The sequence below is a fragment of the Dermacentor variabilis genome, chromosome 4, assembly GCF_050947875.1.
Source record: "Dermacentor variabilis isolate Ectoservices chromosome 4, ASM5094787v1, whole genome shotgun sequence".
NCBI lineage: Eukaryota > Metazoa > Arthropoda > Arachnida > Ixodida > Ixodidae > Dermacentor > Dermacentor variabilis.
The window spans coordinates 130383096-130401683 of NC_134571.1; the positions used below are offsets into that span (position 1 = coordinate 130383096).

At 45.5% G+C, this 18588-nt stretch overlaps 1 protein-coding gene across 3 annotated transcripts in view; it reads right to left on the reverse strand.

Moving 5' to 3' along the window:
- Positions 1-18588, reverse strand: part of LOC142579782 (adenylate cyclase type 8-like) — a 445425-nt gene that overhangs the window by 15596 nt on the left and 411241 nt on the right. For all 3 annotated transcript variants that reach the window (XM_075690343.1, XM_075690344.1, XM_075690345.1), the window contains exons 12-17: positions 10915-11244; positions 10179-10282; positions 9860-10061; positions 6564-6647; positions 5077-5243; positions 4361-4436 (exon numbers count right to left, since the gene is read on the reverse strand). In XM_075690343.1, coding sequence (XP_075546458.1) covers positions 4361-4436; positions 5077-5243; positions 6564-6647; positions 9860-10061; positions 10179-10282; positions 10915-11244 — 963 coding nt within the window. The remainder of the gene's footprint in view (positions 1-4360; positions 4437-5076; positions 5244-6563; positions 6648-9859; positions 10062-10178; positions 10283-10914; positions 11245-18588) is intronic.

Genomic DNA, 18588 nt, shown 5'->3' on the forward strand with positions numbered 1-18588 from the left:
GGCCGTGTCCCCATGCGTGTCGTTTCAGAGGTTGAAGAGAAGCGCAAATGTGAATGGTCTGCACGGTGCAGCCACCTGGTGGCATAGAGCTGGAGCATAGAGCTTTCTTTGGCTGGTTAAGCTCTGCGCCAACGGGTGGCTGAACCGTGGAGACCGATCAGGCAGCTCACGTACGTCTACGCTAAAGTTCCTTCATCGGCTTCGACAGAGTGCTCGCAACGCACGCTGCTTCGATAGCCCTCGCTTGGGGTGAACGGCCAAGCGGCTAGCGGAGATGTTTCGCGCGGGTGGGGGCGGGCTTGAAAACAACCGGAAGTGGACGTGTGACGTCGCATCGTGACGCAGAACCAGTGAAGGCGGAGCTTAGCCCCGATCGCTCGGTGAAAGAGTTGAGGAGGAAAAGCATGACTAGGGAGGAGGGTAACTTGTAATCGCTTGTAGCTCCATTAATACGCAACGCTTCACTTAAATTGTGGTGCGAATGACCTACTTAAGCTGTACCCTACGCGTCTACAAAATTTCTCCGAATTTCTCCGAACCGTTTCAGGGGCCCTTTAAAGAACCCCAGGTGGTCGAAATTTCCGGAGTCCTCCACTACGGCGTGCCTCATCATCAGAAAGTGGTTTTGGCACGTAAAACCCCATAATTAATACATACATACATACATACATACATACATACATACATACATACATACATACATACATACATACATACATACATACATACATACATATATACATGCATGCATAAATGTATACATACATACATACATACATACATACATACATACATACATACATACATACATACATACATACATACATACATACATACATACATACATAACTGCAAGACTTGCTGCTCGGCTAGTTGGTGCATGGTAACTGGGTAACCAACTTTATTCACAAGAAAGCCGGGTAACATATAGCCCTTCCGAACATGCGCCAACCGCATTGCGTCAAGCGCTCGTCAAATTGCACCAGATAAGTGGATTTCCAGAAACCTTCTAATGTAGAAAAGATTGCAAAATTCGTATTCTCCGCCACGCAGAACCACAGACGTGTCACTGATATACATGTCTCTTTTCCTTTTAATGCAGTATTATTCCATTATCTCACGCGCCAGGGCATCTGTATTCTTATCGAGAATGCAAACACCATAAAACCTCGGCCCACACAAGCAGTAATCACAATGCACAGGCCAATATGCTGAAAGATTGTTTTTTTTTTTTTTTTTATCGAAAATTGGAGTTCTCTATCTCTGCTGTTCTTGAAGCGATGTGGTTGGCGGAACGGTAATATATTACGCTGCTTTTCTGCGAGTAAAATTAGTTTCGAGGGACGCCCTTTTCTTGCTCGTCTTACTTCCGTGGTTGTTGCGCGCCTATTTCAAAGCAGATACATAATTTTGCATGTAACATACGTCACTGTGAGAGAATAATAATAAAAAAAACATCCTCTCAATGCAAGCAGACTCTTTTCTTGTCCGTTAAACTGTCACATTTTTTGCCTAGAAGAAGAAAAAACTGTCGTTTCTCACAGTCGGAAATGTTGTCTCGACACTGCACTAGTCGTTACATATTATGCAAATTGGGGGAGGCTCAGTAATTCTGCTGACTCGCTTTTCTTGCACCGTTTCTGCTTCGCTGAATATTCAGTGACTCTGGGGCTTCTATGTAGCAACGTCCAGGCGCATTTCCAGAATTGCGTTCTGCTTCTGTTGGCTTCGAGGGACCGTTTCTCGAATGCTACTTCGGCATCACTTCCGCATCGCTTCCGGATCGCTTCCACTTCGTCTGCGTTGTACTTACCACGCATTCCATTACTGTAGTTAACGAAGGAATCATTCAATTGTGAAAGACCGACTAGGGCACTAACTTGGTTACAGGCCCACTGACCGCGCTTCGACCGGACACAACTTGTCTTTCGTAGCATATCCTAGCACCGCAGAGGAGGCCCACTGCTTCGCTTCAGTAAGTAACATCCTAGTAACATTCGGAAGGTTATCGATAACTTGATACTGTTTCCAGACACGATGGGCGGAATTTGTTTTATTGTCACTGCAGCAAGACATTTTCTCCTCAGCCACCCTTGCTTGACGAAGATCGATAACTAGATACCACGTTTCTCTTTGTTGTCGCTGTCATCGGTATAGTAGCTGGTCGCACGTCGGAACCCAGAACCGGCGATAAGAGCTGTCGAAGAACATTGTTATGTATTCTTCCACATTCCAGGTTCTTTTATTTATGTTACTGTTTCACTATTCTTTTTCTATTTTCGCGCTGTGCATCCACGCTCCGAGTAACTTTTGTTCTTTCATTCGGGGTACTGCGTTCTGTGACAACTCATCAAGGTCGAGGCATGAATTGAGACACACACACACACATCAGTGTACACTTCTATAGCCATCAAGCGTTGTGCCTCTCCTGGGGACAGTTGTGAGCTAGCTCTCTTCTCCTCCTCTGTGAGTGATATTTATGCGTGCAAAATAAAAATAAATAAGATAAAACGCCGCTGTCTTCCACAGATGAGCTACCTTTTCAGAGATAACCCTGATAAAAATTTGAAGACGTTAAACTCACTGGAAAAGGTGCGGCATACGAGTTGTCACGATAACTAGCAGAGAGGTTCGCTCGCATAGTGTTCAGTTTACGACAGCCAGCAAGACATTTCTTGCAACCTTCCAACGAGAACACAGTTGAACAGCCGCGTTGAAGAAAGCGCCATGTACTTCTGACATACATTGTGCACTATTAACGCTAAAGGATATATACGTAATTGTTTAGAAAATTAGTCCATAACATTTCGAAGAAAGCGTTTGCGTTAGCAAATACGGCGACTTATTTACCGTAGCGCATTACTAACTCAAAAGTAGGGTACGTAACTAATCGCTGGTAGCTTACGCTTACCGCTATACCACGCCTCGTTAGCCAGCTAGCTTTGCATCTGCAAGCTAATCCACTGGAATTTCTTTCTTTCTTCCTCTCTCCCTCCCACCTTTTTTCTTGCCTCTTCTCTACGCTTGGAAAAAATAAATAAATATAGAAAATTATGATAAGCAGCAAAAGGCTTTCGGAAAAAAGCGCCATTCGGAGTTATTACACACATCGCTGACACATCGCCAACGACACTTTCACCTCGCCCTGCTTCACCGGAGACGGTTTCTCGAGGTTCATTACACTAATGGCTACGAATCTCGTCGCGCCGGCAGACCAGCGCGTTGTGTTCAGGCCACGGGACGACAGGATGACAGCGCCGGCGTCGTTCGTCTCAGCCGACGTCGAGCGCAAAAGCGGAAGCGCAATGCCGAGTAGGCCCCTTCTACAGCATTGATGGAACGAGACTGCGACGGGTGCGCATGGTTGGAGGCATTTAGTAATGGCGCATGTTTCATGCATATGGTTTCGCTCCGTGGGGGGCTAGAAACAATGCTCAACTGTGCTTGTGCTACTGTAATTTTCGCGCTGTGCATCCACGCTCCGAGTAACTTTTGTTCTTTCATTCGGGGTACTGCGTTCTGTGACAACTCATCAAGGTCGAGGCATGAATTGAGACACACACACACACATCAGTGTACACGAATCTGTTCTTACTTTATACTATACATTCTAACTTGGCATTCACAACGTAGCCGATCGATTTTTCGGCCGTTTCACTGAGCGCAGTTATTTGACGAACGAGTAAACAAGCGAGGAAGCAAGATGACATGTGGCAGAATGCCGCTGTCGTGGCAAATGACTTGAGATGCGAAAGGAAACGTCGAAAGAATAGTTCGGTTCTTTCGTTGCGTTATTGCAACTTTCGTGCAATATCTACAGCCCCACCTTCTCTATTTAATTTTTCTGAGGGTTACAACATTCTCTGACAATGGATTAAGGTCAAAGCACCCATAGAAATCCCCCCCCCCCCCGCCCAACATCGTTACACAATAAATACATTAATAAGTTCTTACTTTGCTAGGCTGAGTTGGAGCGCGTAAATCAAGACGAAATTACAATTTAAAAAAAAAAAAAACTCGCTTTATTTTATTCCGTCGTTTCTTAGGTGCTGTTGTTTTGGTGTATTATTAGGGTCGCATTAAACCAGAGTATTTCGAGTTGACAACCAGTGCCAATTTACCAATTGGAAAAATAGGCACGTAGAAAGGTGATAGACTCGGCGCTGGTTGGATATATTAGATTTTTCGGCATTCTTCGACGAAGCTTCTAAAATGTGGTTACTATTGCAATTAGAAAGCAGCCCTTTCATCTTGGGCAGCATATGTCGTGCACTGACGTTACGTAGTAACACTAACGAAGAGCAACATATCGTGCTTTCTTTTGCATATAGCATGTAAAGGTAACGTTAATGAAACTTACCAGTCTGCAGTGATAGACAACTATGTAGAAAAATACGGCGATCAAGATGGGCATACGGTCTTCCACTGAAACAATCCTGAAAAAGAAAAAGAAGAGCTGAAACGTTCTTGATCGACATAAATTACGCATGTATGACAACAGGTACACTTAGCGCAAATCAATGAGACTGCGGCGTAATTTTAACAACCTTTTAGTTGGCCGTATTTTTTGAATAAGACAGCGGTCACGTTTTCCTTGCGCCGAAGCTTAACCGTGGGCGGGATTAATTTCAAATCTTTGACTACCCGTTAAGTGGTCGAGTTATTCCTCGATAGATTACTCGGCGGAATGATATATGTTACAACTAACGAAGTTGCCTCTCGGCCACATACTCCCTGTGTGCGTACTTCGCCTCTAGCAAGCTAACATATTAAGTTTACATCAAGCCACCATAGCGCAAAGAAAAGCCGCTCTTTCAGCGCCCATCGCAGAAAGTTCCCTTTCTTAACGAGTTTGCGAGCACGACATCTCGTTTCCTTGCTATACTAAACCCTTCGGAGTTGTGCAGGGAAAGAGTACGGTGAATCTGATACGTTAGACGGGAATGTATGTATATTGGCTGTTTTATACTGGATTTAAATGTCGGAGGTGACGCCGCTTCTCCATTACTCCAAAACGTTGCCGACGTTAATACGCTGACCGCAGCATTCCTCAAAGTCAAATGGACAGATGCTTACACATTGTAGCCCTTGTGAGACCTTCTGAATACGTCCGGAAAGAACACTTTGACGAGCAGTATGTCCGTTACCGCCATGGCAGTAAGCATGGCGACCTTTATAAGGTAGTTGAGTTTGATGAAGGCAGAGCAGGCAACCATGTACAACATCCAAGAAAATACGTAGTACTGAAAGAGAGAGAGAGAGAGAGAGAAAGAGAGAGAGAGAAAAGAAAAAAATATGCTATAAATATGGCATGGTGCATGTCATGGCAATACTGGGCAAAACAAATGCGCAAGTGGCTCAGAACTTCATACAAGTGCCTTGCAAATTTTTATATACGTGGTGTCCCTAGCAAACGCTTCCAAATGTTGTTACTTTTCCTTAATGGAATACTTGGTCATTACATATGCATTCTTTAACCTCAGTGTTTTGGCACTTTGCCTCGAATATTCGCGAATAAGTTAAAAGCGGTCATGTTGATATGTCCACCAACTAGTACTAAAAAAAATCATTATTATTTTTTGTGAGTCTAAAGCCCGTCGTATCAGTTCGTTAATTTACTTCGCCGCGTGCTCCGACAAAACGAACCGGTTAAGTTCGTCAAACTGCGGAGCACAACGAAAGGTTTCCTGTTCTTATGCTGCTTGCTCGGTAACACTAATGCTCTGGAAAAGTTCAATGCTGTGCCGATCACACGACCCACCGCGTTAAATCGGTATGGATGCCCTGTTGGTCTTAGATTTTAGAAAGCTCAGAAACCGCAGAAATCTGCAGTTTTCCAGCCAAGTGACTACAGGTGGCTGGCAAATATTATTGAACGACGATTCTCCGCCATCTTCCACCAGACTTACAGTAGTAACGAAAGTAAGCGATATTTTTCATCTCGGGTCGTCAGAGATAATCTGCGTAGAAGGTTGGCGCTGTGCTACAGCTGAAAATAACAATACCTATGGCAATGGCCTCTTGAACATCCACTGACATGTTACGCTATTTCCACCCCATAGCCTACCCATTGTGATACAATCCAAGAATGCATCACAAAGAAACAGTTTGCATCAACCAGTATGGGAACATGGGCGCACGCTGGTGATATAAATCTTTAACGATGGCTGGACAGGTTAGCCGAGCAATAGGCTTCACTTGCTACTGCACATTTAATAAATCACAGGAGACCAAAGGAAGGCTATCAAAAAAGAAAAAAAGGAACGCACGTACATCCTTTAGCATACAAACTCGGAAATGCACGTGAGAGTGAGGGCCATAACATAAACAAAGTGGGAAGTGGAGCTTTGTGGCGCCGTCCGTAAGCAAAATGCTATCCACCATTGTCCCTTTGGTTGCAGCAGCACAAACAAAGTTTGAATTATCGAGAAAGCTACAGAAACTAACAGCTTAGAAGCCTAGGCAGTGAATTTCACAAGAAACCGCCATTTCACATAAATTTGTTCACTGCCGCATGCACCAAAGGAGAACATGTACGCTTCGACGAATGAAGGTGTACATACCTGCGGATAGCAACACAAGGAACTTTCCGACGGCTCGTGGCGACACTGATCCGTCGAGTTGCTGGACTGGCGGTCACAGACAAACTGAAAAAAAATTAGGTTACGACAACCATTGGGCGGCGACTTACTGCTTCAAGGGTGAACTATAGTAGCAAAAAGATGAAGAAGATTGAAATGATCAGCTTGGGACATGACCGCTACATTCGTTAACCTTAAGGGTTATATGATATATACGCCTCTCTCGCAAACGCAACAAACGCCGAGGCGCCCCGAGACGCAACAATAGTAAAAAAGATAGTACGACGACGCGACGCCGCGGGGCGAGGCGGGCTGTCGCATCGACGAAGCAGCCGCACGACGTGCGTATCCAGGTGCCGCCGTCTCGCTCTCGGGAGTCGTCGCCCCGTATTTCCCTCTCACCGCCACTGTGCTAAGCTGCTGGGCGCGTCCAGTGGCGTAGCAAGGTCGTCTTGCACCCGGGGCCCATAGGTCTTCTGTCACCCCCTCACTAGCCCCTTGCACCCGGGGCCCACGGGTGCAAGGGGCCAGTGAGCTTGGGTTGCGGGAAGACTGGTGAGGTCCCCAGTGCGGGACGCCATTGATAAAAGCATACTCTTTCGACGAGGGCTCGTCGCTCCTCGAGATCCGAGCTGGACAGGGCCGCCTCGCAGCCATCCCACGTTGGCTGATTTATTGCCGAATTGCTGCCATTTTAGTGACAAGCCCATGTCACATGGTGCAAGTCTGCCTTCTGGACACAAAATTTGCACTGCGCTGTAAAAGACTCGGGACCAATGGCGTGAAGCTTGATTGGACTATTAAACGACACAGTTTGTGCGGACGGAGGTGAGACTCTTCTGATATATTAAGACCCTTGCAGGGCCGCGGGAGTGTCAGTATCTCAAGGTGCAAATCCTGTAATATATCTGAGTAACAGAGAGCAGGAGCTTAAGCCAGCAAAGGCGCACGTAAAGCGATCCCGGGGAGTGAAAGCTCGGACCGAAGGGAGCCAACGCTCGTTTCTCACAAGGCCCTGATGACGTGGTATGCCGATGCGAGAAATTCGTAAGGGCGTTTTTGGCCGCTTGTCGACCCATGCGTCCGTGGCGTAATGGTTTCAATGAGGCTTCTGAGCTAGAGGCCCTGTGTTCAAATGCTGCCGTCGCAAAATTATAATATTATTTTTTTATTTATTTATTAGACAGTACTTTGTTGAAAATGACGCGTATGTAAGGTCGCGAAGCCGGTCGAAGCCAGAAGGACGAAGTTCCGGAAAATACGTGTGATACCCATCATTCCCATGCTGGCAGAACCTCCTCGTTTTCAACAGACAATAGACAGCTTTCGAATAGCGTTTGTCGCCTTATGAATGTAAAACGCAAGTACCTTTGCGGGACATTACGGTGCGCGTCCCTTCAAGACTTTCAATTTAACGTGCAGGAACGCAAACGTAAGAAGGGTAGCAGGCGTCACAGAGCACCGTCGGGTGCCTTGTACCAAGCGTGTTCAAGCCAAGGCAATCCATTAACAATCATCGTGTTGTTGATACACGGACGTGTCTCGTTTATGTATACGGAATCACCGAAAGATCCCAGAAATTAGATGCGCTATGCACTCATAACAAACGCTTCAGGTGAGTTTAGAGGACGCGAAAGCTCATTTTGATAGTTACTGGCGATCAAGGAGAGCGTAAACATGACTAGTTCACGGTGAAGCGAGAGCCGTCGGTGCCCCCCGCCCAATTTGGAGAACGCTATTTTTTAACGTGCGTAAAAATTACGTACGTTAGATGCCCCAAATAACGTACGGTATTATAGCACACGTAAATCACAGAAACCCAATAGCATTCAAAGCATGCGCAGTGATGAGAGCGCTATTTCATTACGCACATAATGCGTTTACGTTTGGTTGCAAACGCTAAACTAAAACTGTCTAATAGCGCCAGCTCCTTCTTGTAATTATTGTACGAAACCTTATGAAGGGAACGAATAACTTGACTCCAGTTATTTCGGTCTTACATGGCCAGTATGAAATGTGGAAAAACAGAATTAGTCTTCTATGACGATTCTGCTGAACTTCCCAATATAAAGAGCCATCAGAAGACGGGTGCAAATTCACACAAACGAAGGAGAAGGAACGAGATTCTGTCTCCTTCGTCTGTGCTATGCACCACCAACTAGCTCAACAAGAATTAAATATAAACATGTGCCGCAAAGTTGTTTAGTCAAACTTAATTAATGTAGTTAGTCTAAAGGTATTGAAAGGATTGCGTTGGATTTTTCTTGCAAATGATGTCCGCTGGCAGCTAATTCATCTCTAATGACTTCGGGTAAATTTCACAGCAGTGCTTTTTAGGGTGTTTGAAGTTAAAAAAAAAAGGAAAGAAGGAAGAAAAACACTGCACAGTAATTAAATGCGCCGGTGCCGTAAACAGCTATGAAATTAGCGCAATACGGCCATGCAGATTCAATGTGCCCTAAGAACGCAGCTTCCTTCTTAGGCAAAACGGTCAGCAAACTACTGCAGTTCCCTTGAATGACGTTTCAAACATTACTTATTGTTGTCAAGTGCGACAGTATACCACCACCACCACCACCACCACCACCACCACCACCACCACCACCACCACCACCACCACCACCACCACCACCACCATCATCATCATCATCATCATCATCATCATCGATAGTACGTTATAGGAATCATTTAAACGGAGAGATCGCAAGCGCTTTATTCGGGGTAGCTTATTTATTTCCCCGAAGAATACGAAAAATGCTCTACCTGACCGCATGGCATTGTTACATCCTATATTCGCCTGATGAAGTCTACCCAGATAAATCGTAATGTTTCTTGTTTTTCTTTCTTGATTTAAAATCGATACACTATTATTTTAAAGTTCTTTTTGTGGTTACTGTTTGGGGAAGTAATGAGTAGGACATGATGCGATGAAGGGCACGACAATCACATGACGACCAGGTGTCATTAGAGCCGTTTAGTTCCCATAAAAATACATGTCGCATTTGTATGATCAAAACTTACTATGTCTTGATCAAAATGCAGAGTGTGTATTGCATGTTCTTGTATTTCGCTTTTACGCTTATCCTATGGTATAATCACTGTGCAGAATTAATGGCTCAAAATTCAAATTTCTCAAACATAACGCGCGGTAATTTAGAGAAAACTTGCGTATACTTTGGTCATGTTCGCCAGCTAAAATAAAAGCTCACGGCAGTAAAAGTGAGAGTAACTAAAATACACAATGGCAACACCCTTGCCCTTTGCCCCATGATGCTTACCATGGTGCCAGTGGAAGCAATGTACATCACGAGGATTGTAGAACAAATAACGATATTCCTCCAGAAGCACTGTTCTTCCAAAAGCTTGGAAACCTTCACAAGGTTACTTGGAGACCATCGACACTCGCTTCCAACCGCAGCCACAAGAACAATAGCCAGAAGGCTGGACACAACAGAATATGACACCGTCATAAATAACGACCTGAAAAATAAAACCGCCGCATTATTGAAGCGTGCGCTTACGCCAGCCATTTGTTTGTCATTTAGCGTAGTATACGCTAAAATAAATAGAATTAAAAGCTGTAAGAAAATGACTCACTTTGGAAGCATAACTGCTTGGCAAATGATTATGAATATCCATGTGATGAAGGCACAAGTCATGTTCGAACGAAACACAGTGTCGTGAACTTGATGTTGTTGAAACTAGAAAAAGAAAGCAGAAAATGGTACCCTATTACGATGAAACGATGAAGTATGTTGAAATAAAACGCACTTTTGAGTGGGAACAATACCGTGCCAGTATATACACGAATGCCTATACTTCAAGTAAGAACGTCTTGTTACGGACATGTGGACAGTGTGCATGAATTGAATCTCGGAAAACACCCTTCAATTGTTGCACGGGATATATGGCTGTTGAGGTCTGGGCAAGTGGGAATGCCTTGTTGCTCGTGCTTGACCACCACCATGTTCATGCTGGTCGAATCGCTGTCATTTTGTAGGGTTCATATTCTGTTTCGTAGGTATTTTACTTCACGACTGGTAATTACTGCTCTCGCATGAATTCACGTTGCTTGTAATACGCAAAAAAGGAAGAAGAAAAAATTTACGCAGGCTAGACCTTAAGGTTTACGCACGTTGTCATACCTGCGATGTAATAAAAATAAGGGACAATGTGGTTTCAGAACAATGGACTATTTCTTCCGGCAACAAATGATTGTATAAAAAGGAAACCCGACCACGACGTTCCCTTGCAACAATAAATCAGTGGTTTTCTTTCGCGCAGCGCCGCGTTCAAGCCAGCGCCATAGTTTCGTTTTCAAACCTCGCCGCACCTGGTTCTCCGTGATGTCGCACTTGAAGGAGAGGGTGAACAGGTTGACGTTCGCCCGGCACATCTTTTTGTTGCCCTCCAGCTCGATCTCGTGGTCGATGATCTCGTCGACGTCCTCGTTCGCCGCCGACGACGACAGCGCCACCGCCGGCTGGTGCTGACCCCCGGAACGCTCGTGCCACTTCTGGCTCCTGCGCACCGAGGAACCGCGCGAATCTTGCCTCGACGGGCGGCGGTCCGCGTCGCAGGTCGGCGGTTCGGCACCCGGTGGCAACGTGGTCTCACCGTCCTCCAGGGTCTCGTCGTCGGCGAAGGCGACGAGTGATTCCAGCTACATAAAGAAAAGGAGGAGGAGGAGGAGGAGGAGGGTGAACAAACATTTACTGTGTGAAACGCCGTAAATGTGAGAGTCGCCCTAGGTGGGCGGCTCTTTCAGTCCAGAAGGCCGCGTTGGCTAAGTGCCAGGGCCCCGCGCCCGGTCCACCAGACTTCACTGATCCTCCGGGCTTGTTGCCGTTAACGTTGTCTTCCACGTGACTTCGATCTATAGGTCGCAGCGATTCCGAAGCAGCTTCGTCTTGAGTGTTTTCTTTCTCGCGATGTGGGCACACTACGAGGCACACAGCATTTGCGAAGAAAGGTGCCGAGGCAATATTTTGTTTTGTTTATTTACGATATGAGCCCGAGTGTGCGCATGAATGAATCGAGAGGGAGGGGCGAAGGAAATGCTCTGTGTAATTTAATGTTAGACCACAGTGGAAAGTCCTATGTCAAATGGAAACGACAGACCTACCGCGAAGCACAACGCAGTTAACAAAGCAAAATACAGCGAGACACGGAAGAAAATACCGACGTGGTTAGAACACGTTAAACAAAGTACGATACGCGGCAAAATACAACATGGTCCCATTTTGCGACGGGCATTTTCTTTTCCTTTTTTTTTTGACTACCGCGAATAAGATAGAGTTGAATAATACGGTACAAGGGCAAAATACCACTCAACTGCCCCAGACCCATATCAGATCGGTCGTAAGATAATCAACCCCGAAGAAGTTATAAAGCTGCAGAAGCGCGTGGAAAATGATGTGGTAGGAAGGTGTACAGGGCGTTTTAGCGAATACTTAAAAAATTCTTGAAACTTGCCTGTGGCAGAAAGCACAATTCTAGTCCATGAGCTGGTCTACTCGAAGAGGCAGACATTACTTGGACAAAAAAGTGAAATGCATAATCGACTAATTAAGGAAGGTCTAAGTAAGTTTTTAATTACCTCGTGGCGCGTATTGTAATTTCCAAATTATAGCGGGTGAGACTGCAAGGCATAACCACTTGAAAATAATTGTGTGGATGACATCATTTACGAGATATGCACCGTCAAACTTCTGGTAAAAATGCGCTGTCGTTCTACTTGCTTTCTTAACAAAACGTCTCTTCATGCATTCAAGCACTAAAGTAGCTGGAACGCGAATGAAATTCTCTGCTAAGTTCAGGAATTCATATCTCGAAACTGGCGTCATCCTGGGAATTCGTTTCAAGTGGATTCGCCTCGAAAATTTCCCGGCTAGAATTCGTAAATTGCAATATGTGCCATAAGGTAATTAGTTAGAAACTTAATCAGTGCAGTAAAGTTTCGTTCGTTCTCTGTCCTCGCTTCACCGCTGGAACTTGAAGCTTCTCGGACGATGATCGGCAGTTGTTGATCAAACGCAGACAGGAAGCGATGCAGATCAGATGTACAAGAAATATTTATACGTAAACTTTTCTATATACATGGCAGGTAAAACAAATACATTACAAACTTGAACAACTGAGAAACAAAGTCTCACTCTTCGACTGTCTCCATGACTGTTAGAGCCCAGACTCGTTTTAACGTACATAGTACGGAGGCTCACTGATCTATCAGCAATCCTGATTTCAGCCAAGTCTCTCGTACATGGTACGGAGCCTCACTGATCTATCAGCGACCCTGATTTCAGCCAAGTCTGAGGGACAGCATGTCGTCCCGATTTTTATAGCCCAAATATACAAAGAAAAAAAAGGCGGTAGGGCCGTTGGCCCGTCCCACAGGTTCAGTTGCCAATCAGAGTCAAACGTTTGTTAAGCCACAACCCACAGGGATGGGCTTACTCTTAAAAATAAATATATTGGAAAACAAAGCTCTTTTCCGTCTTCGCCAAAACTCCGTTGCCCTCTCATTTCTCCGTAGTTAGTGACGGGCTCAGCAAAACACGCCAGGCCCGAACAAGTTATCGCTAGACCGTTTCAAATCCCAACGGCGTCTCTGGGCCGCAACTGTCTCGGAAGCAGGGGCATCGATACCACGTAGTGCGGCCGTACTCAAAGTTTGTCCGCGTGGGAGACTGATGGCCCTCCTTGTCCTTCAAACTTATTGTCTACAAGACAAAGTTCTCCGAGTGCGTGTTTCCAAGACGCCGTCGTCCGAATGCACTTTTTACGTGTGCACCGCATTCCTACAGCGTGCACTGTAAGCTGGCCTTCGACACCACACAGGCAGTCGCACCCAACAACAAGGCTGGCGATTGCGTTCCGGACGCGTAGAAGATTAGGTCCATGCTCACTGCATGCGGAACGGGGTCAGAGTTGCTAAGCCCTTCTTAACCTCGGCGGCGCCTCCAATTAGTCAGGCACTCGGGAGCCACACCCACTATACTTTGTACAGCGGTCCCTTTCAAGGTTGGTCTGTGTGGACTCGTGTGACCGTCGGCGGACTGCCAACACCGTGCGCACAATGCCGACTTCCCGGAATCGGCACTCGCCCACCTGGCACCTGCCGCGACGCGTCACCCAACACCGCGCGGTGCCTGTGACCCCACATAACACAGCAACTGTCGCCCGGCTGACACGGGGGCAAGTGAACCCCCTCTCTATGCACAAAGCACGTGGCCGATTCGTGACACTTAAGAACCCGAACAATCAGAGCGACCTTACAAGTGCATTTTTGTTATATTGGTCGATTTTGCATTTCTATTTCTTGTACAAGTAGTGTCCTGCTCTTTGAGTAGACCAGCCCACAGACTATAATTGTGCTACCAGCCACAGCTAATCTTTAAATATTTTTGAAAGTGTTCGTTGAACTACTCAATGTACTATTTTTCGTTAGTGAAACAGGAAAGACAAGACTTTGCAGTGTTGACTCGTTCTTTGCAGTGCGATGATTTTCAGTTGCCCGGTATCTGATTCTTGCGTGTTCTCGTGCGTTGTTTATGTTTTTACGATATCCAGTATGGGTGACCCATTTAAAGCACAAATTTTTTATTGCACTCGACTCTCAACACATTTTACTCTGGTTGCATTGTATGTTATTTAGATCCTTTTGTTTTGGCATTCTGTCGCATTTTACGTACTCGTGTATCTTGTGTGCGCTGTTTACACGCTGTGAAAACGAAAAAAAAACCACAACAAAATACGGCAGTTACGGGTTGTCAAGCTGCTTTACAGCGGCTTTTGCCCGTTTTCCAGACGACACCTTGTGCGTCTAATAACTCAAACTCGTCGCTATTAAAGTGGGCCCTGAGTAGTGACAGTCACGCTGACGATACAATCGCACAATCTATTTTGAATGCGCTGCGTTTCAAACCGCGAGGTCAAATTCGCTAGCCGTTATATGTATCCGTCCCCGGCGTTGCGGTCGTTCAAGACCCATTACATGCCAGCAACTGTACGCAGGCTACAATGCGCGTGAGATAAGGGATAACGATATGCAAATTATGTTGACGCAAAATAATATCGATTGTGCTCCGGCATTCTCCAAGTTTCACGCACCTAGAGAAAGGGAAGGCATTTCGCCATCTCCGTTGCAGAATATAAATTAAGGTCTAACTGCAAAACACAATGACTGTGGGTAAAGTATGTACCAGACAAATACCTCATTGCAAGTGCTCTTCTGAATTTCAGCCTTCTCGTAACACGGCAACAACTGCTACGGTATCGTGAATACAGCAGAACATAAACCAATGCAAATTTGTTTAATAAAGATCAGGGGCCAGATTCATGAATCTGCTTATTCGTAAGAGCTCCTGTCACATGTCCAACAACATGTCCAACAACATGTCTAACAACACAACTGATCGACTCCTGCCTGAGTGGCAACAATTCTAGCATAACAACGTCTTCGCGAATACGAAGGCGTTATTCATAGGCACAGTTTTCGCCAAAAAGTACCCAAGATACAATGGCTCGTTCCCCACTATTCTGGTACTGTAATTGTGCTGGTAGTTCTATATTATATGCCGGTTTATCCTGTTCACGGGAGCCTGCGATTGCTCTGCCAGAACTCGTGGTTCTAAATGAGACATAGAAGTCCAAATGTGACAGAAATTCGCAGGAAGATGAAGGCTTGAAGTGATCAACGTTGGTTGAACAGGTAGTGTCGCCGTTGCCAGCGTTTCGCCAAACGCACTTTGACTTCATCAAGTGCCTTTGTGGAAACCTGGCTCCAGCGACACATTCCTCATTCAATCAACACCCGTTGATCGTATTAAGACATCGAGGACGGGTCGCCAAATACTCATCGAACCGATGTCGCACGCTATAACAAAAACTAAAGGTGGCGCTTTCTCGTAATCTTGTGATTACATTTGGAAATACGGTTGTTTGCTTTAAATCAGGCGTATAATCAGGACTCGACGGCAAGTAAAGGTCAGTGGGACGCCTTGTAGTGAGCGCTCACGGGAAGACTACAAATGAAGCTGTGCAGGGTGATATGGGCTGGGCAAATTTTGAAGTGAGGGAAGCTCACAGTAAAATTGATTATGAAGAACGACTGAGGAATATGGAAGAAAGTAAATGGGCTGGGAGAGTGTTCAGAAAAAGAGAGTGTAAAGGAAAGTGTACAGGAAAAACTTTGATTCACAGTCAAGGAAAAGAACTAAAAAGCTTTCCAACAAGTATGCGGCCTGTATGTGGAGCAACACAGCAACAAAGAACGTCAAGCGGAAAGTCAGGGAGGCTCAGATAACCTCATGGGTGGCGGCAATGGAAAGGAAACCTGCCATGAGTAACTACTTAAGAGGAAAAAAACGAAATACGGAAAGAAACAATTTATGATAGCTCAAAGGGAAGCTCATTACTTTTCGAAGCGAGATCACGACGCCTTAGAAGACGCACTTATAAAGCGAGGTATAAGAACGAAGGAGAGCCGTGCGCTTACTGCGGTAAAACTAGGCAAACGATGGAGAACGTTTTATTAGAATGTGACGACATCTCCGCAGTGGTCAATTTAGGCACCACTGGCCTCCTCGATACAATTGGTTTCAGTGAGAGTAGGGCGAAAGTAAACATGTCCGCAAAAGAGATTAGTAAGAGGCGATTGGAAGATTGGTGGAAGTAAAGTAGGGAAACCACAAAAAACGTAGGCGTACAAAAAAAAAAAATTTCACAATAGGGGTCTAGAAACTTCGGTTATGGGAATTAATCTTGGATTTTTTTCCTTTTTCCTTTTTTCTTTTTTAGCATAGATAGAACATTCTTCAATATAAAAGCAAGGGCTTCGTGGCGCAACCCACCGCCTAATGAATTCCAAAAGGGACGGTCTTAACATACATACATACATACATACATACATACATACATACATACATACATACATACATACATACATACATACATACATACATACATACATACATACATACATACATACATACATACATACATACATGCATGCATACATACATACATACATACATACATACATACATACATACATACATACGTACATCCATCCATCCATCCATCCATCCATCCATCCATCCATCCATCCATCCATCCATCCATCCATCCATCCATCCATCCATTCAAACCGGATTTCTATTCTTTCTTTTTTATTTCGCCAGCAATAACTGTGACAGTCAAGCTTGTGAAAGACTTCTCTGATTTCACTTCTCTAAAAGACCGGTGAGCTCTGGATGATGGCTAACGGGCCCGAATGGAGTCACCATGGACCAAAAAGGCTCTCGCTTTCATGTGCTAGAAAAATGCATCCGTTCTGTGTCCCCAACGCCAACCGATGGCGCAAGAAGCGTGGTAAGCCGAGCGCTCTAAGTGTCACGTTTCAATCGCCGAGAACTGCACGCTAATGGAAAGCTATCGTCGCAATGCGGTTTCTTTCTCTTTTTTTTTTTGCTTGCAACAGCAACGTTCATGCATTCCTCGATCCTCGAATCCCATATAGTAAACAGACAAACAAACCACCTACTCAGCGACTTTGGAACACTCAGATGTGCGGTGCATAAATAAAAACAATTGCCTCACGAGAATTCGTGGCAGGTATGAAATTCTCGCTCCCTCTCTATCTCTTACAGCTTCATATAGGACTGCAAGACGCCAAACGCCGGCGACGCCAAACATATACGCGTGGCGTCGCTGAAATACCGGAACTGCATTTTTCTTCCCATAAAGACTAAAAAAAGATCTTCACAAGATGGTAATAGCCAAACTTCACGATTCCATGCTTCTGCCTTCTTCTCTTCTTTCTGTCAACACTCTCATTTGCTACTTTGCGGACTTTGATAAGGCAACACTTTCGCGTATTCCCAGCGCGAAATGAAAGATGAATTCATCTTGAGCGAGAAATTTCCTCTGAGACCGCAACAAGGCTAAGCCTTGGAGGCAGAACAGTGTCGGCAAATTGCCCTGAGAAAAGGTATTACTTGCCTCCTGGGGGACCGCGCTCCGGCGAAGCCCCTCTCCTATACGTGGTTGTCACGGCAACGCACGTGTTTGTATGTGCCGGCGCTCTCACCGCGCCTTCGTCATTCGAGGTAACCGCAATACGTACTACATCCGGCAGTGCCGAAGCATTGTCTTCTGGAATGGAACCAGTGGCATTGTTGAACAAGTGACTGCATAATTTTTCTGCCACTTCGACTAAGTACTACTATAGGATTTTACTGATTCAAATGAAACGCAAAGTAGTTGTTCTTTTTTTGTGTGTGGCCGTAAAGACAAGAAGCGCATCAAAGCGCACTAGAGGCATATTGATATACATAAGGGAACAATATCCGGATGTCTTGAAAGTGAACTGATACGTTGGTTTGATGCACTGCTTTGCCCTATTCCAAACGCCCGCCGTCCCGAGCATGTAAAGGCCAGAATACATGGAGCGAACTTTCACGACGAAGTTCGGGCGGCAGAAAATCTGCCGCGGCGCGACGCCGTATGTTCGTCGGGCTGCGCTACATGGAGCGAAGACAGGCCGGCCGCCGCCGGCGAGTCGCTGCGTTGTTATCAGTGTGGCTAGACGAGGCAAATGCGCTGTCGTGAAACACATGACAAAAAAAAAACTTTAGCGACAATTATTATCGCTTTTGAATTACGGAACACTCTAAAAACGCGTAAAATTTTGTTTAGAAATGATTTCTAGTCTTTTTTATGTGTTTGAGACATTCATGTGCCGATGTAGTTTAAAGAAAGCGGCGATGCTATGCGTTGTGGCAACACTGGGCTGGTAAACAACTTTCGGCTCCTCCAACTCCGCGGCTCTGTTCTGTGGCTCAACGCGCGCGCGGCCGAAGAAAGCAGACCCGAAAGTAGCGCACGTGAGCTTGTCTAACCATGGCTGTTATTAACTTATTAAATTCCAGCCGCGCCACTTTGGATGCCACGAATACGAAAAGTGGGAGACCGGCGTGAACGATAGAGCGGGATCGGGATACAC